The 24,231-nt window shown below is 37.9% G+C and overlaps 1 protein-coding gene across 4 annotated transcripts in view; it reads right to left on the bottom strand.

Annotated features, from left to right (window-relative positions):
• Positions 1-8,909: 8,909 nt before the first annotated feature.
• PIAS2 (protein inhibitor of activated STAT 2) overlaps positions 8,910-24,231 on the bottom strand; it is a 64,548-nt gene continuing 49,226 nt past the window's right edge. The window contains exons 12-14 of one of the 4 annotated variants that reach the window (XM_040984977.1): positions 19,173-19,309; positions 14,934-14,971; positions 8,910-11,743 (exon numbers count right to left, since the gene is read on the bottom strand). In XM_040984977.1, coding sequence (XP_040840911.1) covers positions 11,738-11,743; positions 14,934-14,971; positions 19,173-19,309 — 181 coding nt within the window. In that variant the 3' untranslated portion in view covers positions 8,910-11,737. Of the gene's footprint in view, positions 12,070-14,107; positions 17,606-19,172; positions 19,310-24,231 lie in introns of those variants that run through there. The other 3 variants (XM_040984974.1, XM_040984975.1, XM_040984976.1) reach the window with 3 other exon arrangements.

A 24,231-nucleotide genomic window follows, 5' to 3' on the forward strand; every position in this document is an offset into this window, starting at 1 on the left:
GAACAAATGATAGCAAGACTACAACACTGAACTTGGGGCTGGTAGGATTAGCCTCTGATTGCAGCAATGGCATCCCATATGAGAGCACTGGTTCAAGTCCCAGCAATTCAACTTCTGACACAGCTTCCTGCTAATGCACCAGGAAAGGCAATGGAAGACGGTCACAGTGCTTGGGCTCCCACCACTGCTGTGAGAGATCCAAATGGAGTTCTGCCTGCTGGCTCTGGCCTAGCCCAGATCAGGCTGTTGCAGTTATTTGGAAAGTGAATTTGTGGATAAAAGACCTTTTCTCTCTTACAACCTCTCCTTCAGTCCCTCTCCTCTTTCAGTCAAACACATTTTTAAATTGTGGCATCACCTGAGGTTCTTATACCTAGCCTCACCTTCCTGACTTTGACCGTTTCAGTGATGTTGTTTCTGTTTAATGTTTGACAGCTGTCTAAAGAAAAGGTTCACATTTAGAACAGAACATTTTTACATTCTTAGATTCTGGTCTCTTACTATACCATGATTTTTTACTTCATAAACGAAATTAGGAACATTCATAAGGGGAAGAGAGAGTGTGAGTGTGTATGTGTGTGTGGTGGGGGTAGGTCTTAAAGCAACCCTGCTCTGTAGTCACCTTTGTGAAACATTAGTAATGTTGGGAGGGTGGGGCAAAATTTGGGTCTGCTCCCTGACCAACATATGTATGTGTGCACAGAAACACATTGAGAGAATAGGAGACGAAACATCAGTTAAGATGATCTTAACAAGGTTCAAAAGACTGGTGTGTTCCTAAAGGAGGGAAGGACCTGGGGTTGTCAACAAGAGAATGCTAATTGCAGTTATCTCAAGCAAGTTGGTGAGCAGCAAATGAGAGGGCCCCAAGTCAGTAATTTCCCAACCTTCTCTCAACAACCATGGGTTTCCAAGGTGAAACTTCCTTCAGAAGAGCCCCCCTGGACAAATGCTGCTTCTGCATCTACGCCTAAGATTTGATTGCCAGAAGGTGAGGGATAGAATAAGGACGGGGGTGAGGAAGGAAAAGAGCCGCAAGTCACTGACACCAAACAGGAAACCTAGGTCAGACTGATTGTTGATTTTATTTGATTAAACCTTTTTCCCCCTAACTCTGAGAAACCAGCACAGTGAAGCGGAAATAGCTTGACCAGGTATTAAAATACATTATAAAGTACACTTCCCTTTCTTGTATTTAAAAGAAAAAAGCATGGTCCTCATACAAAACAGAAACGAAATGCATAAAGTGTTAACAGGAATTTTTTAATGAAAGCAGTTTTGAAGATAGCTTCTCTGAGTCACCCTTTATAAGGGTGTAAAGTCACCCTTCACAGAGAAACAAGAAACCTGAAATCGGGAGGAGGTGGGCTCTGCACAAAGTCTTCATCTTCTCATAGTTTGAGTTTGCGAGGAGAGCCTAAATGTTGTTGCTGTGGGTTTCCTTCTAGATTCGGATATCCTGGGGCAGCTGGCAGAATGCTGGCTTCATGAAGCCTCTGTTCAACAGGCTCTTCCACATCCCTCCCCTACCCAGGCTGTGGGACTGTCCTGCGGCCAGCTGGTCCTAGACAATGAGGCAGAAGTACTCACAGATGTCCTTTTCAACCCTCACCCAGACGAGACACTCATCACAGCAAACACACACACCCTGCCACTTGGCTGGTTCAGAGCTATAGATATCAGATTGGCTGGGATGGGGATCACCTTGTGTGGTTAAGTTTTTCTTGTATTATTTCACTTAAGAGTTACAGAGGGACGAATGGAGCAGTGGAAATGGGTTTTCTATCCACTGGTTCACTCCCCACATGGCTACAATGGTTAGAGCTGGGTTGCTTCAATGCCAGGAGCAGCATCTTCCTGGTCTCCAACATGGGTACCGTGGCCCGTGTGAGCTCTTTGGTCATCCTCTACTGCCTTCCCAGACCATCAGCAGAAAGCTGATTGTTACTGGAGCACCCATATAGGATGCCAGTGCCTCAACAGAGGATGAGCCTGCTACACTTCTGTGCCTAAGATTTTTAAAGTTCCTCAGTAGTTAAGGCTGAGAAGGTGATTTAAATGATCAGGTCTTTGGTTTCATGCATTTCGGAAAACTGTTCTCTGGTGAGGCATAATTGAGAGAATCTAAAACTGCTTTTCAGCTACACTGCTGCATAAACATTATGCTTTCACAGCCTCAGAATCTCCCACGGTGGGGCCAACAGGTTGGGTTCGTGGAGGAATGCTCACATTTTAGCAGCTCTTTGGCAGCACATCTGTTCTGGGGAGCAGGTGAGAGTTGTCAGGCATATTGACTGCAGTTGAGATGTGCTGTTGCTGCAAACCAGATGCTGCCCCTGGCCTCTCAAAGTTGTCCTTTGGTGGCCAGGTGCACAAGAAGCATCTCAACAGGCCAGCTGCTTTTGCAAGCTGTTAAAGCCTTCTCCACCTCCACAGATAGATTAGCAAGCTGCTCTTTTCCTGTGGTCTTTCATTCAGTTTCTGTTATTTTCATGTTCAAAATAAACACCTGGATGCTCATTTTAAAATGTGTTGGGTGGGGGTGAGGGAGATAAGCATTTAGCCATCAGTATGTTTTCATACTGGAGTGCCCGGCTTTTGATTCTCAATCCACCTTTCTAATTCCACTTCCTGCCAAGGCAGACCCTGCGAGGCAGTGGTTATCTTGAGTTCTTGCCACCACATGGGGTATCTAAATTTCTGTGCTCTGGCCAGTTCCCAGGGATTGCAGACACTTGGTACAGGCTCTTCACTACCCCAAGGGAGAAATCCTTCTGAGATTTAAACAAACATTTGTAAGGCACAGCACCACTCTCTCCCTCCCTTATATCTTTTTGCTTCTCCCACTCTCTCTCACACACATATGCAAAATCATCCATTGGCCTTTCAATCGCCAAATGGTTGCAACAGCCAGGGCTCCACCAGGCTGAAGGCAGGAGCTGAAAATTCCAACTCTATATAAAGATGGACTTACTAGGGGGACTAGCTCACCCACTCAAGGCAGCTGAGAAATCTAACAGGTGTGCAGGTGGAAGACCCAAGCATGTCTGTAGGGTTGTTCAGCCCAATTTTGAGGGTTTCAGAACCAGAGAAGCTGAGGGTGAATTTTTAAGTTTGGCCACTGGTGGAAGTCCTAGAGTCCAGAGGCCAGCAGCTGTCTAACACAAGAGTCCAGCAAGTTCATCTTTCAGACACTGATCAATTCACCTCCTTTGTAACTGTTCCCAGGGCCCCAGCCAATGGATGAAGTCTGTCCAAATCAAGGGCAGAATTCAATGCCCAGACAAACCCAAATGCATTTCCTTAAGCAAGCTGACACTGAAAACTAATCACACAACCAAAAGTCAAACTAATATGGCTGTCTCTGTTCTTCCATAATAAATCCAATTTCCCTTTGCTCAGCACCTAATATTGTCAACTTTCAATTCAGGGTACAGTGGCCGAATCCTATATTTTTAATGGTGAATATGGCACAATTTGTACATCTTACCATTTTCTACACATTTTACAGTTTTCAACTCTTTTGTGAATTGCCTGTGTAGACTCAACATTTAATATTTTTATTTTTAAATCAAGGTAGAAGAACATTTTGCGTTTTCTGGGTTCTAGTAGTTGGTATTATCAATGTGGTAAATACCTTCTCACCACATATAGCTTGCCTTTTCACTGTCACTCTGCTATCTTTGGATGAACTGTGACATAGCAAGATACCTTTGTCAGGTTAAGGAAATCCATTCACATTCCTACTTACATGAAATATGAATTATATAAACTGCTCTTTGTTTTTTTCCATCTATCAATAGTTATATGATTATTTCTATAATGTTAATGGAACACATAAAAGCCACCGTTTGCTAATGTGAAACCATGAACGAATTCCTAAGATAAATCCAATCAATTCTTCTATCTTCTCCACAAGACTTTTACTTCTTCCACCTTAACAAACAGTCCCCTCGACGCCATAGTTCTAATGCAACAACCTTACATCACAGCCCATTTTCAGAACTTTTATTTAAAAATCCTCACCCCACTTAAATCTAGATTTACCTTCATCACTCCACTGAAATTGTTCTTGATTGTAATGACTAGACTTGGCACTGCTTGAGAAAGCAAAAGGCAAATTATCCATAATTTGTCCATCCTAAAATGTATATTCACTCCTCCCCTGCATCTTAATGGGACATGCCTTACAATCAATAATTGAAAGCAATGAATCATAGTTGAATTAAATTTGACTCTTTGTTTACATAAATGTTATATAGTTTCAAATATGGTGTTTCTGAAATTCAATGTTTAAAAACGAATACTTAATTTTTGTGCTGTACCAGCTTTCAACTCTCATCATCAGTTCTTCAAATATTCCACATCCTTTTCTCTTCCATTCCAACTGTTTCCTCTCATTTTCCTTGTGTTCCTCTTCGAATCTTTTTTCCACTAGCCATTGCTTCTGGATGTGTTCATTCCCTCTCATGGTTTTGTTACTATTACCTACAAGCAGGAGGATATGCCTGTAACTCATGATAGTATGTAGGCATGACTTCCAGACACAGCAGTGATTCATTCTTGTTCCCACTGAAAAGTACCAAGTCCAATAATGCTTTGGGTCAAGTTCCCAGCCCTGAAACTGATGTACCAAACTAAGTTTGCACAAGCAATTATGCCGTGAAACTCAGTGTGCCAGACAAAGTGGTTCTCAATACACAATCTGATGGCTACACAAACACGGATCAGGCCTGTAAAGAGCCACTGCAGACTTTCAGGCTTAATCTAAGATATACACTGCCCACATGATCTTTGTCCTTGCAGGCTCTTGGGAGTCTAGGTCAGTGTGCTGCTTTCCTCCCAATTTCTTGGCACTTGTCACCTCTACTAATCACCCAAACATGCACACCATTTCTGCTTTCCTCTGTTGATGAATGCCTGCTACTTAGGTGCAACATTTTCCATAGAAATTAAATTTCTAGTCAACAAAAGCCAAATGTAAGAATTTATGCACCACAAACCTATCAGGATCTGTGATGCAAACGAAGTTACCAGCCCTGCCCTATAGAGCTCACAATTTAGTAGGGAAGACATGACAGTACATGGTAAACCAACACATAAAATAATAAGGTTGGGATCAACACCATATGGGATGTAAGCAGGGCAATCTGATGGAGGCTAAGAAACAACGACTTTAGACAGCCAGATCACAGAATGCCACTGTGGGTTTAAAGCCTGACAGTAATTACAATGTGCAGTCTGAGGCAAATTTCTTAACCTGTCAAAATGATTTTGCCATTTGTAAACTGGAGATAATCATAGCGAACTCAACAATTGCTCTGTTAGTGATCGTAAAAACTCTTCTGGATGTCTTGTTTTATAAGATTCTCATGATCAATCTGTGCATATTTCCCTCAATTGTCCTTTGAAAATTTCCAGTTATCCTTAGTCATTGCTGACAAGTTTAATCTGCTATTTCTACTTGTTCAGCAAATCAGTCAGTTGCCTTATCTATGTGTTCTTAGAGCACTCTGCTCTTCATCTTTTACCATTAAAGTTGCAACCTTCCCATTTCACTGCTCAGTGCATACTACTGTAGTGCAACTTTGGTACCTATTTTCTATCCCAAGTGTCTGACACAAAGCCTGCCACAACTGAAAGCCAAAGGAGGCAAAAAAAAAAAAAAAAAAAGAAGAAGACGTCGTGAGGGAAAGTCTAAACAAGATCCTGAAAGCCACAGGACATGAAAATCAAAGGCCATACATATAGCTGAACTGGGCTTAAAGGCACACTGTATTCTCCAAGTCCTGAATGATGTCCATTCACTGACTCTTCTGAGTGACTTACATAGCTAGGTCATCCTGAAAAGGGTTTAGTTTGAAAAGGCGAGTGTTAACTTTTGCTACTACAATTGATGAACAGGGCCACGTTAAGTCAAAGTGCTGACAGGAGACTCTTACGGGAGTGGCGAGGGCTATTTAAGGCTCTTGAGAATGGATTGAGAATGGAGCAATCCAAGCTGGACAAGCAGTAGAAAGGAAAGCCAATAAGAGTGAACAAGTAGGAGTGGTGTTAGGGATTCCAGAGGTTCAGTGGGGGAAAATGTTAGAGGTAAAACAATCAAAACGTTGAACGTTCTAGATTGTTGGGTTAAAACAAAACCCAAAAGAATGTTGAAGACAGAACGGCATGATTAGAGATGGGAAAGAACTTTGTAAGCTAGGAAGAAAAGCTTTCAGCAATGCAAAAGGAGTGAACAGTTGGTTATAAGTGAACAGAGAGGGCTTATGGCATGGGCTTTGGAAGGGGAGCAACTATCAGCTTTCAAGCCAACACTTGCTGCAGCACACAAATTTGTTAGAGCAAGTAAGTAGAGAGAAAAATCAAAAGAAAGGTTCCAAAGAAGCCAAGCATGGTTCAGGAGGGAGGAAGTGGATGGGCAAGTGGGTAATTAAAATCAACACGGGATGAAGTGACAGTTAAAATGCATGAAAAAGAGGTTTGCATTTCTTGAGAAGGAATGCACAAAAACCAAAGCTGAGTCTCATGGACGATTTCTTCCTCTCATGCTTAGTGTAAAACTTATCATTGTCTCCATTAAATGACTCATCTCTGTTTAATCTCGTCTTTGTAAATAGCATCATTAACTTCCAACTTATAATAATGGAATAGGAAGATAATAACACCATTATCTTCCAGGCTTAAGAAACGTACTCAGACTTTACTCCCATTTCCAAATAGCCACAAGATCTTGAGTTTTACTTTGCAGTTGTCCCAACATCCATTCCATCTTTATTATATGGTCATTTTCTGAAGCAAGTTTTCATAACTTTTTTGGCTAGATTCCCACATCTATCTCCTAAATACATGTGATAACTAATGACACTTTAGTCAGATTTAGAGACAGGTCTACATCAGATTTCCCACTATTTGTTCACTGTGATTTTAAGAAAGCTACCTCAATGCCTCTTCATTCGTAAACACTACCTTCCTTTGGTAAACTGCTGCAAAGAATGAAATACTATTGGGACACCGCCACCTTCTTCTTAGAGAAGAATTCTTAATTTTTAACAACTTGATTATAAACCCTTTAAACTTGAGATTAGGTCTTTTATTTGCAGCTGTCACACTAAACAAACATTTTCTAAATAGTCTGAAGAAGACAAAATAAGAAATATAATCTACAACTTAAGTTTCAAGAACACAAAGATGTTTTGTAAAGTGCCATATAGAAGGGTAGGGGGCATGGGACTTGGGTAATGCATGTGCCAGGCCAATCAAGAAAACATGACATCTTGACCATTTGAAATACCAATACTTTTCCTTTCCCCACAGCTGCTCTTTAAACATAGTTAAGACTGACTGCCAATATAAAATGAGAAAATAACACAAAGTGAAACAGTCAGACAAGGTCATCCCTGTGTTTATTGTTTGAGCCTTACCACTCTTCCAGTTTGGGTTGCATTGCCTTTGGCTCAGTGGATCCTACTGTCTTTAGGGACCTCAGAAAGGTCAAAATGGAGCCTACAAGAGGAGGAAAAGAGAGAGCTGGGTACTGAGGGCTGGCCCTAGACAGAAACAATTTTCAAAAGATGGCAACATAACTTTGAACCAAAATTTGAAAATGTAGTCAGAAAGAAAATTTGTGTTACCACAAGTACAAATAAAAATATGTAAAAAATCAGCTGAATATTTACATTTAGGTGTTTCTGGAACACAACACATATTTAAGGCTGAGAAAGACTGAAAGAATCTCTGCCAATTACTTTCCAATCAATTCTTCCAGTTTATCAGGGTCAGAAGAGCAGAGGGTCTCAGCGCTGATGCCAGGTTTTGAAGACAAAAATGTGCATTCTTGGGAACCGTAACTAGACAAGCTTTCTCCTATCATTACACTGCAGCATAAATTTGCACAACAATTTGGAAAGGGACCAGAAAGCCATTCACATCCTTGACGTAGGACATTTAATTCTAGGAATTTATCCTTTTAGAAACAACTTATACACTTATATTCATTTAGCCTTATAAGATGTAGTCTGTAACACTCTATGGATTACAGCATAGCCACACAATGAAATATCATGTAATTAATCACTGGTGACTTTTTTAATGACATAAAATAATGCCTATAGATTGAGGGCAAAATAAGGATGCATTTTTTTTTTCTGAGAAGAAATGAAACTGTAAAAACAATCACAAGTAACAAGTAGTCTGGCAAGAAATATATAAAAATGTGGAATTCCAATTTTTTTCTGTCCTGTGATAAAATTATAGGCATTTGTTATTTTTCTTTAAACTTTTCTGTATTGCCTAATTTTCCCTAATAATCATGTACTATTGACAAACAGGAACAAAAACTATTCAATTCATAAAGCATCAAAGATGAATAGACATTTTTATATGGCTTTGTCTCTTCTATAAATTGTAGTGTGGTTTCTAATTAAGAAAATAAAAAGGTGGTGGTACAGTTTAAACCAATCATTTATTGCACAGCAACATCAAATTCTTAGAAAAAAAATTCATAAACATTTTCTACAAGTCTCACCAACTCATGTAGAACTGCAGCAGCAAGGATAGTGATTCTCACTTCAAGCTCCAAACCACAGCAACCCAGGGCCACTAAATCCCACGTGTGAACGAAGTTGAAATGGTGTATTGCTTTACAGTTTCCAAGATGAGACCAGCTGGGAATTCATTATGACATTCCACAGAAATTGGGCAGGGGGAAAACTGTTCACTAGAAACAGAATAAACCAGTTGTGTTTGTGTGTGTGTGTGTATGAATGTGTATGTGTGTTAAACCCAACTGGCCATACAGAATGAAAATAATATTTGAGAATTGAATGCTTTTTAGTAAAACAAAAAATGATTTACTGAAGAAAAAATGTAAACATAACTAAATGAATACTCCATTGGCAAAAGACAGACAACTTACTTATTAGGTTTTAAAGCACAAGTATCTGAAGGGTCTGAGTATCAAAATCAGCATAGGCTCTCTGTTCAACATGACTTCACTGAAACCCAACACTTTCTCTTCAATGTTCTTCAGACAACACTAAGAGCAATTTGCTTTATACTAAGAGACCAAGAGTTACAGACCTACTTAATTACCCCCACAATCTCTTTACCTATGCATCGTTGTTTTTGTTCTAGCTCTTTTGGAACACAGGTTAGGTGACACATAATCTAAATTCTCCTTGGCTGTTTCATTTCCTCCTTTGTAATTATCTAAGGACAGATGCCAAGCATTCCTAGCTTTTGGCCAGAAACAGAAATAAAATCCTAAAGCGGTTCATCTAAGGGTCAGAAAGTATTGAACAGAAGCAGACCTTATGTGTGAAATTATACTCAGCACCTATTATATTGTAGGTATTTATTGAAGCAAAGCCCTCAGTATTTCTAAGTTAAAAAAAAAAAAAAGTCAAAATGGTTGACTAAGAGATTTGCGGGGTATTAACTGTTCCTCTCCTACACCAAGAAATCCCTGACAACTGTTGGTAGGTTGACATCCACGTAACAGCTAATGAAACCTTTTTTTTTTCACTAAACTCAGTTAAACTGAAATTTGAACTAGCAAAATACATTGCTAAAGAGGCAAAATAGTGAATATACTGAAATAAAGAAAATGGTTTAATCAGGATGTTGCCACAAAGCCAAAGGCATAAAAAGTACTTACCACCTTTAAGGTACATAAATGCTGTAAACCTCAACCTTAAGATGAAAAATTTACAAGTGTATTTTTGAAGAGTCAGTAACCCATGATAGTTTTATATGTAATATCAGTGTGAAGCACCATAAATGAACACTAAAACTGTTTACAATAGATCACAAGCACAGAAACAGAAGTATCAATTACAAGAATCAAGTAAGCAAACTAATTTCTATTTTCATTTACTTTATAAAACTTGATTAAATTGTAAGAAAATCTCTGATAATCTTAAGGGTAATAAAATGATAACAAACATGTTAATTTCTTTATTTACAAATACTACACAAATCAGGTCACTTTTTCTATCTGATTACATATTAAGATTTTATATTAAGAGCAGCAACATAAAATCTCAATGGGTAGAAACATCATTATTTGGATTAAAATACTTTACAAAACATGGATTGGAAGTTTAGAAACTAAAAAAAGAGGTAAGAGTGGAAACTATGGTGCAACTACTATAGAGATATTCAGGTTCGCTTTGTTTTTCTTATGTCTTAAGGTAAACAATGGCCTTCCCAAATGCATAGTACACTACATAAAAGATGCTGTAGACAAAGAGATGATGTAGAAGGCCACAAGAAATGAAAACAGTACAGACAGAGCACACATGAGCCAGGAGAATCTGAGGAGGCATAAAACACAAAGGGACAAGTCAGCTCCCTCGAGTTTCCTCAACTCTGAAGCAATGTACCTACCCCTAGTCTAACTGAAATTGGAGGCAATTTTTAAGAGACTGCAGTTCACTACTTACTCATCTAACAAAGAATTTTGTTTTTAAAGCAGACCTGCCTTGGGAGAGAAAGCCTGTATCAGGATTAAGTCCTTCTTGAGAGTTCAAGACTGATTTAAAAGCAAAAGACAGCACATTATGGATAAAAATTTTATCCACCAGTAAAACTGTTTTCTGAGTGGTTTAAAATCAAATACACAAGAAAGAGTAGTTTTCAGACTGCACCCACTAAACCCCTGGGAATGGGGTGTTTGGAATGGTACGGTATGACATGTACCTTCCTCCCCAACCTGGCCTTACTTCAATTCAAAAATTCCTAATTTGGTTTTGTCTTTTGCAGCTTTAGGATAGATTTCCTTAAAAACAGAAAAGAAAAAGAAAAAGGAACCTGATGTTGTCTCTACCTCTTGACACTGGTCTTTTCTTTAAGCTTCAAAACCACTGATAAGACTGAAGCTGTACTGCTGAGAAAAGCAATGAACTATAAACCCTGATTTTTATGTTTTATTAAAATATAAAATTTCAACAAAGATGTATATGTGAATCTTTAAAGCAAATGAGTACTTAGGAAGCAATAAAACTTTGTTATTCCAAACTCTCTTTAAATCTGTTTTATTGCTGCCTCTAGGCAGACAATATGGATCATGAACACTCCAGCCATACCTTACCTCCAAAGATGTTTCACTCAACAGCTGCACAGAAATCCTTTTTTGAGAGAACTTTAGAATGAGAATGTATAATTACCAAGACAAACATGTAAGGGCAAAATCTGTTAGTGTTCTTAACATGACCACTAACAGAACAGCCAAGTCCCACAACACCCCTCTGCACTCAACACAGTGTCAAAGCTGGAACAGCCACAGGGAAAAGATGTGTAACACATAGGCCAGTCGTCTTTGATAAGACCACAAAGAAAAGTGGAATTGCAAGAAAACGGAACTCAAGTGTTGGCCACTTATTCAAACTTCACTCCAACAAAATAGAACAAATTTCTATGAAAAAGATTCATTCAGTGAACATGACTTCTTTCTGTATTTTTTCCTGCACATAAAACAGAAGTTGCTGTCATTCTAGAATCAGTGATTACATCTTTTTAATTAGAAAAGTTTAATATTTACATGATTTTTATTGCTGTTTAACAAAAATTTTTTTGAAACTCACTTGTAGCATCCATCCAATAATGCATGAAAATTGCAATCCACCACTCAAGAGGATACAGTTATGGCTGAATGTGTCTGAAGCTCAGAGTTGAGTACAGCACAAGTAAGACAAATCCTTGAATGTCATTCGGTTCTTGCTGCTGTCATCTGTGTTCATCTCTCAGAAAGCAAAAGAATCCATCCGACATTTCAATAAATACCAAAATAATTGCCAAAAAATATATATATATAGCTTCCACGGACCACAGATCCAAGAAAGAGCAGTTCTGATGAATGATTCTCAGAATCAAGTGAGTTCTCCTTTAGTCCAATGAGATGATATCAGGAATGTTACTTCCACTGCTGGTTATGACCCCTGTCTCACTCCTGCTGCTGGATGAACTAACATGAGTACTGCTTTCATGGGAACTGGTGGTGGTGACAGACGTACTGCTTGCTGTTAAGGGTGAGGTGAGACTATCCAAAAACATAGGAGGACAGTACTGCTTGAAACAAACAATGATGCCAATGAGGAAAAGGCTACACTGATTTTAATAAATGAAAAACTGTTAGATATGCATAAGTGATAGTTGCATATTTAAATCCCATTAGGGTTTAAAAGTATCTCAAAACTTCACATCTTCAGATGAAAGGTGCATGAATTTAGCTTGCCATTTGACATTACTTAGTGAGTGCAGCATATTAGTGATTCTCTCAAAATGCATACAACATATCATATACACAGTTCAAAGCATAGATGATGTCAACAATGACTGAAGTAATTAAAAACTAATATCACCCCAACTGTCACACTTAATCTCTAAACAATCTGCCCACTAATTGCACTGACAGTTTAAATCACACTGTAAAATTCTAATGCTTCTTCAATGAGGTAGAAATACTAACATTTAACATTTCTTTAAGATTTATTGTCAAACTGATTCTTTGTGAATGCTAACAGTGACCAGCTGAATGATAGTGCTAGCCCCTTTTGTGTGTAGAAGTGATGATACTTGTGTAGTTAGATTTCATTCTAACATGGAGATTCCGCAGCAACTAACAACAGGATGCTCAGGATGACTTAAATGCAATATAAAAATTTTAGAACACACTGCAAATGAGACCTACTCTAATCTTCCTCAAGACGCCTGAAGACCCGTCTCCAAATGTTCAGATATCAAGTCCTTCTTACCATCTTCGCTACCAACTCCAAAACAAATACAAATCAGAGGATGTTTTAAAGATGACCAAGAGTACAGAGAGGCAAAAACTAAAAGCTCTCTTTTCCGATTTCCACCCTATTTTAGGTGAGAAACAACTGTACTGAATTCAACAAAGTGAGGTCTAATTAATATTCCAAGTGAGGTCTAATAACATTCCAAGAAGGTATGTTCTAAATCTGTGCAAAAGATCAATGAGGATATCCTATTTATTTAATATTTCCCATTCTGAATCTTATTCAGCTGGCTGTTGGAGATACTGCATTACAAAGAGGAACTTAAAAAAAATTGCTTAGGACCTGGTGGCGTGGCCTTGTGGCTTAAGTCCTCACCTTGACCGCACTGGAATCCCATACGGGTGCCAGATCTAATCCAGGGAGCTCTACTTCCCATCCCGCTCCCTGCTTGTGGCCTGGGAAAGCAGTCAAGGACGGCCCAATGCTTTGGGATCCTGCACCTGCATGGGAGACCTGGAGAAGTTCCTGGCTCCTGGTTCTGGATCGGCACAGCACTGGCCGTTGTGCTCACTGGGGGAGTGAATCATCGGACGAAGATCTTCCTCTCTATCTCTACTCCTCTTTATATATCTGACTTTGTAATAAAAATAAATAATCTTAAAAAAAAAGTTGCAAAGAATACATGATTTCAAGGACCATAACGGGAACAACCCTGGGTTTAAGCTGCCAAGCAGAAGAGCAATATATAAAACTCAGGCTACCTTTGAATAGAATTAAGCTACTTAATGTTGTAGACAGATAACTGTCTTGGTTCATCAGTAGGATGAACAAATTCAAGAGACAGTGGTTATAGGGGAGAAGACTGGTTCTTCAAAACCTTCTAAGAAGCCTTAAAAACTGCTGAACTGCCATACCTTCTTTGAAATCAAATCAATTTTAGTATACTGAGGGGAAAATCTGGAGAAAATGCCAATAAAGTTACATTTGTATTTATATTCCCTCTCAGCCTGTTGGGTGTGCCAAAGTATAAAGATACTCCTTTTCATTTATAAAATGAGTGCAAAGATGCAAGTAGCTCTGTTTCTCCCTAAATTCCTCCTTCCTTATACACATACATACAATGGGCACTTATCTGCACAAGGATAACAGCAATTAAAGGATAGTAACAAGGGAAATTAGAAAAACCTATGGATTTTAGAGTAAAGTGAAGGTACAATTTTACCTCTCTTCTCCTAATTTTTGAAATAAGTTAGCTCACTATGTGTGCCTAATAGAGCTATAACATAAAAATCTTAGGTTTTAAGATTAATAAAAAAAGGTACTACTTACATGGAAAAATCAATAGTCTTTTAATAGAAAAAAGCCCATTTCTTAGAAAAACAGGTGCCTTTGACTACAGAAGTTAACACCTATTAATGCTGCCAAAGCCTACTGCATATCGTCTTGTCTCAGATTTCCAGGTCTGTCTGATTAGGTGCAGAGCCTAGAACAGGAGGCTGATCCCAGCAACCCTGGAGGCAGTGGCTGACAATTCTTCCTCTATCCCTTCCTACATTTAACATCAGCTATTTGTACCTTTTTCCAACTGATTCACATTTTCCTTTTTCTTTTCTGATGTCTCTCCCAACTCTGCTTGGCCTATGCTCTAAACCTGTCAGGGAATCCCATGCTCACTGGTCTTTCAGGCCAGAACCCTAGGAACCCAGAGTTTCTTATCTTTGATAGAGACAACAGGTATGACTGGGATACAGCAACTTTTAACTGGGGCACCCCAAAGTCTAAATTTGACTGTCCTACAAAATGGAGAACTAAGCTAATGAATCAAGTCTGTTTAATCAGCAATATCTATTACTTTCCATGTATATAATGATTACATGCAACCAAATATTTGACTTGTACAATTTTAACCTCCAGATCAACACTACACTTATTCTCAATACTCAGACACTTCCAAGAAATGCCACTTGACTGAGTTTGATAAATTAAAAATGTAGGTATAAAATTTAAAGAACCAAAAAACAGCAACTTTATTTTTCCTAATGTAAGTTTGGATAGTTACACAGTACATATTTTTCATTAGTGTTAAGTAATGAAGTGTTGTCTGTCCTGATTTTATGCAACTGGTCATTTTTAGTTAGTATGACATAACCAACAATCAAATACAAATTAGTTGCTTAAATTCAGGATACATACCTGGGGATCAACTGGAATAAGGGAAAGAAAATCCAAACCTAAAACAAAAATGCTTTGTTAATAGTTGTCTCATATTTTGGAGACTAGAATTATTTCCCCAATTCATTCTGTATTTCTTGTAAGTCACAAAACTCTGGTTATTCCTTCCCACTGTGCCATACGAAGGTTCTATATTATAACCAGGGATAGTTAATGTGCATGAAACCCAAAACTGAACCCAAATTTTGTAAGACAATTAAGGAAAACCTTTCCGCAACTCAAGAGGCAGCAGTCCAAAGAGCAAGAGACTGGTAAAACAGGTGTCTCCTCTTTTACCACTTAACAGGATGAGAGGCAATAAATGATTAGACAATGATCATATGTGTTCTTTCTCGCTCTCTCTAAAGCATACTAATGCTCATGACATACTTTTTATTTATTTATTTTTTAAAAGGATCACATTAAGGTAGACCTAAAATATCAATTTAAACAGATGTCTACTTCACTGACAGTCACTGCCCCTCTGTTCCCACATTAAGTAGACAGTTTGATACTCTGTACAAATCAAGTGGCTGGAAGAGCTGCTCACTAACAAGCCCAAGTGTATCAATGGGTACTGCGTTCTAAGCTAAAACAGTTTTCTAAGTCAAAGAATTTTCCAACTATGGTTTAGAAATAGGAATGCTAAAAACACTGCCCAATAATATCACTCTCAAATAATACTAAAACTTCAAGATTAAAGCAATAAACATCAAAGGCAGTTCCGTCAGACTTCCCTATGTATCTACACACTCAATTGTTTCAAAACATTAAAAATCAAATATGAGGGGTAAGTCATTAAGAGCGGCTAATTTCTATTCAACCCATCAGTTTTATAGGATGGCATTCAATATCACCCCCAAATGTAACAGCCACATAGAGTGCACATTTGATGTTGTGACTCAAAACACAGTGTTATCAGAGGAAATGACTTCTAAAATATTTAGTATCCTGTATGAACAATCTTAACTCAAAAACTATGAAGTATACTTATTCTGTTACAATCTGTAAGTATTACAAATATAAGGTGCAGCACCAACCATGAGAAACAAAGTCAAATAATATCTGAAGCATGTTAAACTGTCAATTTCTTATTTTAGACCTATGTCACTAGTTTGATGATACAGCAGTTTAAGCCAACAATGGAAAACAGAATTACCACAAAATCTTCCAAGGACAATCCCATTAAATCAATCATCACTAAGTGACAGAGCTCAGTATGTAGAGAGCTACTCTCTTCAAATTTTTCATTTTTTTTTTCAGAAAATCCTTTTTTTTTTTTTGGCTGAATGGTATTTCAGTAATTGTTTCCCAAATTTTGACAGTTTGTTTTATACATTCAGCATCTTTATTATGGACTATGATAAAAATCCTACTAGAATATTATTTATATGATTGCTTTAATTTTATTTAGCTGTAAATAACATTTTTTATAGTCAAAATTTTATGTTCAGTTGTCTTCAATATTTATTAACCCAGAAACTTAAACTTTAATAACTCATAGCTTACTTTATGGAGAAATAACTGCTAGAATACTGTAAATTAAAGTCAAATCACCAAAAAATGCTCATTTTCTTAATGTTCAACTACCCCATGTCATAATTTCACTTTATATAAATACACAGGCTTGTAATTCAAACTGTTTTTTGTCTATCACTGGAGGATGTATATTAAGATCACAAACTCTTATCTGATTTCAATGTCCATGTTTTCAAAAATAATGCAGTTTTCACTGATGTTTTCACGAGTGTAGTGAACAGAAAGTCTATTAAGAAAGGAATTAAGAGATTGACTTGATCTGAATTCCTACATGACTCAGCCATGGACAACAAGGATATGGTGACTTATACAATGCTATAATGAATTTCTAAATTTCAATCACAACTTTTAGATTGTTCTCCAATAACACAGATACTATAACACAAGTGCTATCTACACAAAATCCATTAGGTTTTAGTGTAAATATTTGATTAAAATAACTGTTTCTGAAATACTACCAGTGAAGTTTCTTATTTTCAGCTGTTATTCCTTCTAATAAGAGCTACACTAACAAAGTCCTACATTTTTAAATTTTAACATTAACTTTTATATGAAAGTTTAATCAATAGTGATTAAAATTTTACCGCCTCATTAAAGTGATAGCAAAATATTATTTCCTTATTTCACCAAGTTTCAGTTGTGACAAAAGTCATATTGATATGTTATATGCTCTCCAAGCATCTTATGGTTGAAAATGCTCACTTTACCTAAAAAGTAAATGCTATTAAAATTTTGGATGATACACACTAATTGCTTTTGAGTTTTGAAGTGCTTCATCTCTGGAAACTGATTTATTAGCTTTCTTCCTCATGGATGATAATACATTTTCCTTACCCAGGTCATAAACTTTAAACAAAACAGGACTACTACATGATTAAATATGTAAATGTTTAGCACTTTCAAATTTTAATGATACAACTTTTGAGCACCATTCGCACCTGACAATATGGCACTAGCAATAATAAGGCAGTCATATTTTTTCTTGAAATAATCAAGCTGTTTTCCATTCCATAAATACAAATTATTTGTTTTATTTTGCATCATTCATTGTTGCACAGAATCAGAAGATGCTCCAAGCTGCAGTTCATTATTAATATCATTTCTTCTTTGTTCTCCTGCAGATTCAGAAGATTCATATTTATGATGTTTAAAAGGAATGTTAAGAAATTTATTAAAACTTTGTCATCTCTCCGGTCTTGATGTTCTATTTAATACTTTATTATATAACTATTAAATTTATCAATACAAAAATTCTGCACAGTATGACTTACTACATAAATATTATACACAAAGACCAAAGTAATTACTAAATACAAAACAGTACTGTAACAAAAAAAAATTAAAAAGCAAGGTAAAAACTAAAACTAGAAAGGTGTGAGAAAACTACTAAGAGAAATAACTAGAATCTGCTAATACTTATAGATTCCACTCTACTCAGTCCATCAACTGCTAAGAAAACCTGTCGCTATTTTAACAAATTTTACCATCTTTGTTTATACTGTTTACAAGCCAGCCCTGGATCTTAGTATTTCCTGATAGCACTGAAGCACATTTTACCACATACAGTTCAGACATATTTTATTGCATTTTTCTCAAATATACACATGTCTTCAGACACAAAATGTGATTTCCTGTTCAAGTTTTGAAATAAATTCTCCCAAATTAAAAATTCACCCAGATTCACATAACTTTGTACATTGTGTCTATGCTTTTACTAAATGATCAGATCATATTAAATGAACAGAAACTCTCCCTGTCTTGTTTCACTTCAATTTTTCTGGAGTGCTCATTTATAAAGCATACCAAGACCACACATGAACACTCTGCAACTAAGGAAATGTTAAACACGTGACAGAAAAGAACAACCTAAACAAATTTCAAGTGGCAAAACTAATCTGAAGTAAATGATGTTTTAACAACATAAATGTTGTCCAATAGACATTATGTTTAAAATAAAGACCTCAGTAAGAGAATGAAGAAAAAGAAACCTTTGATCAAAATCCATTTCATAAATCCAGAGAAAAAAATTAATAACAAGGGGAAGAAACTGTTTTCCAACAAAAGGGTTTCCCTACTTTGAACAGTAAGGAATGTGACAAATGCAAGTGGCACTGTTCTGATGTGCTCAAAAGTGACCAAAAAGACCACATAAAGAATGGCTATGGAGGGAAGAAGAGGAGTAAAATCTTACATTACAGCTTTGGTTGTACAAACTCTGGTACTAAGGGTACTCTGGTACTAATTTAAGAAACCCTGAATTTTAGTTATCACAATATTTAACTATCCCTGAATATTAAAAAGAACTGTTTGAGAAAAACATACTCAATATTACTTTTATATGGAGAAACAGATGATAAACAAATGGTCCAAACTGACATCAATATATTCTGAAGTTGACAAGCTACCAAGAGGATGAGAAAGTTCTCTCCCTAATCTGCAAAGAACTTAAGACAAACACCCCAGGGGAAAAACCACTTGGGCACAATCTATGCATAAAAGCAGTTCCATGAAATTCCCTTGCATCTTATTAGATTTTCTGTCATCACAAATCCAGATTGCACTGTAGTTAAAATGATACTTTTATATTAAGCCTTAATCTCTTGCACCTGTATTTAAATTTTTAACTAAAATTTGCTCCACAGATTAAAGGCTTTTCAACAAAAACAAAAACTTTCCACATACCTGGCAAATCTGATGTCATGCTTGACATTGGCGTGTGGTGGAATGGTACTGAGTAGTCTGTTAATGAAGGCGGAATAGCAGCAGGATCAACCGAAGTCACACTGGGCACCCTTACAGGTGGCTGATACATGAGAACCCTGTTTTGAACAGCATGGGAAATGACAATCTGGCTGTTAGTTCACAGTTAAGGAGAGCAGTACCACTGGGCATTCCCCGCTCTTTGTTCACTAAATTTTGGCACAACTCCACAGCTCTCACACACATCTATTCTAAGTACTCCACTCTCCTACTCCCCTCTTTCTTCAGCCTTCCTTTTGGCATGGGTGCCTCTCACACAGCTCTACTGCAACAGCAAGATGCATTAAAATATCACACATATAGTGCTGAAGTAAGACTCAAATTCTTTAACCACAAACAAATACACTTTACATGAGATTTTGTTAATAAAGATGTAGCATGTACATGGATATTATGAATTTTATATATGAAGATTAAAAGTTAAAAGGAAGACACTTAAGATTTGATTTGAATCAGGCACCTCTCTAAGCCAAGCCACTCACTACAGTTCAACCAGAATTTCAACTGTAATTTAAACCATTTTATTTATTTGCAACCTTATCTGGAAAACACCTAAGCTCAAGCCTGGCAACCTGGCAGCTACAAGCCCACAACAGTTGATTAGACTAAGCTGACAATTTAGAATTTAAAATATAATAATCAGAAGTAAAAATTGGCTATGACAATAATAACATCTCTTCTAAAAGTTCGTGACTGACTTAGAAATAAGCTGTTCACACTACTAAAAATAAAAAAAGCTAAAAACATAGACTACTTTACAATTTAATATTATATACATATACACCTATATCACTAAATTTCAAGCAGAATAATTAAGCACATTTTTGAAAAATTCCAGGTTTGAAGAAATACTTATGCATACATCTTAATACACATTTTCTCCTAGCCCAAGGAAACGATCAGAGCTTCCCATGAAAAATACTCTGAATGCAAGAGGAAACTGAGCAATAATGATGATTTCAGGACTAAAGGTGATCAACCTATCAACAGCAATGAGATGCAAACAGAGAGAGAGAGAAAGAGCTTTCTGAGAAACATCTTTCTTAAAATCAAGGCCATGAACACAAAAAACAGAGCTGGGGCCGGGCCAGGCCAAAGTCAAAAGGACAGAATTCACTTTGGTCTCTCATCTAGATGGCAGGAACCCAAGTATCTGAGTCAAAATGTACAGTCTGTCAGGACATGAACTGACAGGAAGCTGGAATCAAGAGAGGAGCCAGGACTTGAATCTACGAACTCAACAACTAAGAATGAGAGGGTCCCCAGTGGTGTCTTAACTACCACACCAAATAATCACCCTAGAAATTGTCTTTCAATATCAGAAGTCTTTTGGATTTTTGGATAAACATGCTAGTTTCTCCTGGTAAGCACTACAATCGTTTGCAAAGAAAGGAGTTAGGATTTCCATCAAAATGTTAACAGTGACTCTCTCAAGGTCAGAAGCTTTGTACTGTCTTCTTTGTGCTTTGTAAAACTGCTTACATAAATTTTAACATTATACTTCTTAAAAAAAAAAACTGATCAGGGCCAGAGTTGTAATGTGCCACCATCCCATATGGGCAACAGGTTGATGTCCTGGGTGTTCCATTTCCATTTCAGCTTCCTGCTAACGTCCCCCCACCCCCCGCAAAAAAAGCAGTGGCCTACACACCCGGGTCATCATGTGGAAGCTGTGTAATAATCTGGTGCCTGGCTTCAGCCTTACCCAGCTGTAACCAGTGAAGGGCACAGGGGAGTGAACAAGATCTCTCTCTCAAATAAATAAACCAATTTTAAAAAGCTGACTGCATAATTTATCAGCTGGTAAAAATAGGTTATCCTGATTTTTTATTCTCTATTCTTTCTCATTTGCTTAGTGTTACTAAGCAGTCCAATGGCAAACCTAACACAAATGAGGAAAACTGCAAACTTTATTCAACATTGAGCCACAAAAAAGGATTTGAAAGGGATTAAAGGAACAAAACCACAAAAGCCAAAGAGCAGGAAGAGATCACAGAGACTGCTCTGTGCCAGAGCCTCACTATGATACTGTGAAATATGATATCAATGATAATGTGGAAAACGTGATTTCAGCACAAATACCAGATATGTGGTCTGAAAGTCCCAATGAAAAATTTTTCTATCTTTCCATTCTGCCTACATGTGCTCAATGGCATTGATATAACCCAGCTACTTAATGCCTCCTTTTTAAGAACTAAAAGGAAGCTATCACATTGTTCTGGTTGGCCAGCTACAATCTTAAGCCCCATTCATCCAACATGCTCCCGGTCCCAGTGTTTGACCTTCCTGTTCCACCCTAGCTGTCCTCACTTGATAACACCTGACAATTAGGACTAACTATAATGCACTAGGTAGAACCATATAGGTTAAAGGGACAAAACTGGAATGGTCGCCACTCCTGTGCCAAGCAGGCTAGAGGGCAGCAATTGTGCAGCAGTGGCCCGTGGGAGCCTGAGGATGCGGGCTCTGTGGTGAAGCTGGTAGGGGGACTGAGGGGCGCTCCCCTGATGGACCACTGCTCCCAATGGTGAGCATGAGAGATGGAATGGGGGCAGATCAGGCCAGGCTGACTGTACCTACTGGCGCACGCATAAGTCAGAGTGGGTGTGGTTTGGCTGGGCTTTGCCTTACCATCAGATGGCAGATGCTGGCATGGGGGGATGCAAATTCCAAGCTAAACTGCAGAACCACCTGGACAGTGCAAAATCTGGGACTGGAAGTAGCCCCATTAGAAAAAAATTGGCATCTTCCTCTTGGGTTGCCACTCCCACTGGTGAGCAGGCATGGCTAGACAGAGAGTAGCAGCCACTAGAGCCAGTGTGGACTAAATAGTGGGGATGGTTGGGTTGAACTAGGCTTCAATATCCACTGACACATATGAGAGCTTAATGGGATGTGGGACAGCCTGGATCAATCTGCTGTATAAACTGACAAACACAAGACCCAGGCCAGCAGGCAGGTCTGGTGGAGGTTTCTGCGGGGTCACCACAACTAGACTGGAGTTCCCACTAGTTTGCAAGAAGGCCAAGTGTTCGGTGGGGAGAATCGGGCTGGGCTACAACAACCATTGGTTTGTGCAGAAGATAGGCTGGGGGCTGGAAGCAGAACTGACCCAGCCAATTGCAACCACCAGCACGTGCATAAGCTGACTGGGGCAACAGACTGCGCCAGACCCTGTATTGGCAAGCACACACAAGAATCAGGTCTGGGATCATCTCAGATTAAGTTTCTTTGGGGATTCCCCACAACTGAACTGCTGAACTCAGAGCCCCACCCATAAAGAGGAGTGCAGGTTCCATGGTCTGTGGAGTGTATGTGTCAGAACTGGGCTACTTCTGTGGCTACTTCTGAGCAGTCGACAGCATATCCAGGTGCACATGGAGAATATGGCAGTACCTTGGAACCTGCAGACGACACCTGGTACCATAACAGAGCACAGAGAACAGAACAAATCGATCAACTATCCCAGCCAAGCACTGGCACCAAATATCTGGGGCACACAGAGACTCTGAGGTGGTCTATGTCAGCTAGTGGATTCGGGAAATATTTCATCATGCTTGGAGCAGCAAGACTGACAGCAATTCAGAATTGCTGAACTATCAAAACCACCTGAGCAGGACCCCTGAAGCATGCCCCACATCTGGGACCCTAGGATGGCATCAGGTGGCTATCCTCCATACCAGGGTACAGAGGTATTTGGGTGCTGAGTGTGGCTTCCCCCCTAAACTCCCCCTTTTCCTCACATGCAGGAAGAAAAAAAGAAAACGTAGAAACAATGGTCTAACTTTGCTGTAACCCTTAACCCCTCTGCACCCCAAACAACTATGTAAAAATCATCAAAAATAAAATAAAAATAAATAAATAATTTAAAAAGGGATCAAACTGGTAGAGTACAAAGACTAGATGTCAGACTTCTTTTATTAATGCTACCTAAAAAACAAAAACAAACTTCAGTAAAATCTTCAAACTAGTAAGAGAACTCTGAGATTTCAAAGTTTTTATCAGGAACAGCTATTAACCTATTTAAAAAGTCTTTCCAACATCTATTAAGATGCAAATATAAACGTCCTTTATGACAAGTTTCACCTTTTCAGCTTATTCTAATAGTAAAGCACTCAGGAAAATGATCTGATAATAGTGGATATCATTTTACTACACAAAGTGCTTTTAAGATTAAATCAATTTCTTTTGTTTATTTCCATGAGGATCTGTTTCCCAAGGGTTCTCATATGTATGTAATGCTACATAATGGAAGCTTACTGTAATTCTATGATTTTAATGCAACGAGCATGACAGCTGTAACTTACATACACTTCATAAACCAAAACTTTTGTTAGCTATAAATATTCACTTATAAAAGTTTCATTTCTTGTTTTGCTTTTTGCTTCAATCTCAGTGATAGACCCTAGCCCTGGAGTAGCTGACCATAGGCATATACCCCATCCTTAGTCCTCTGCATGCTAAGGTCATCTCAGATTTGTTAAATGTATATCATTCCTCTAGTTTCATTCCCCCATCAAGATTTGATAAAAATGTGGTAAAGGGCAGACAGGAGACCCCTATGATAGGCACCAGGAACGCCCTTCAAGATCACAGCAATTCAGCAGTAAGCACCATTATGTACAACAATGTACTCACAACCCACATTTTTCCAGCCTCTATTCTGAAGGACTCAATAAAGTAAAATCCAGAAAAATCATATCTAAATGTTCATTCAGGATTTACTACATAGCAATACACATTTCAAATCTTTATATATATACGTACATGTACATATATATGTATTTATCAATCATTCATATCAGAAAACTCATTTGAAGTGCTTTCCTCATTTTCTCTTCCATTGAAATAAAATCTCAAAATAGGTAAAAGAAAATATGTGCCCTTACTGTAATATGTAAGCCATATTTGTAAACATAAATATGTTAACAATGGGAGACATGGAGAAAGCTCCTGGCTTCGGATAGGCTTAGCTTTGGCT

This window comes from Ochotona curzoniae, unplaced genomic scaffold (assembly GCF_017591425.1).
Source record: "Ochotona curzoniae isolate NIBS_2020 unplaced genomic scaffold, NIBS_Ocur_1.0 contig_43, whole genome shotgun sequence".
In the NCBI taxonomy this organism is placed as follows: Eukaryota; Metazoa; Chordata; class Mammalia; order Lagomorpha; family Ochotonidae; genus Ochotona; species Ochotona curzoniae.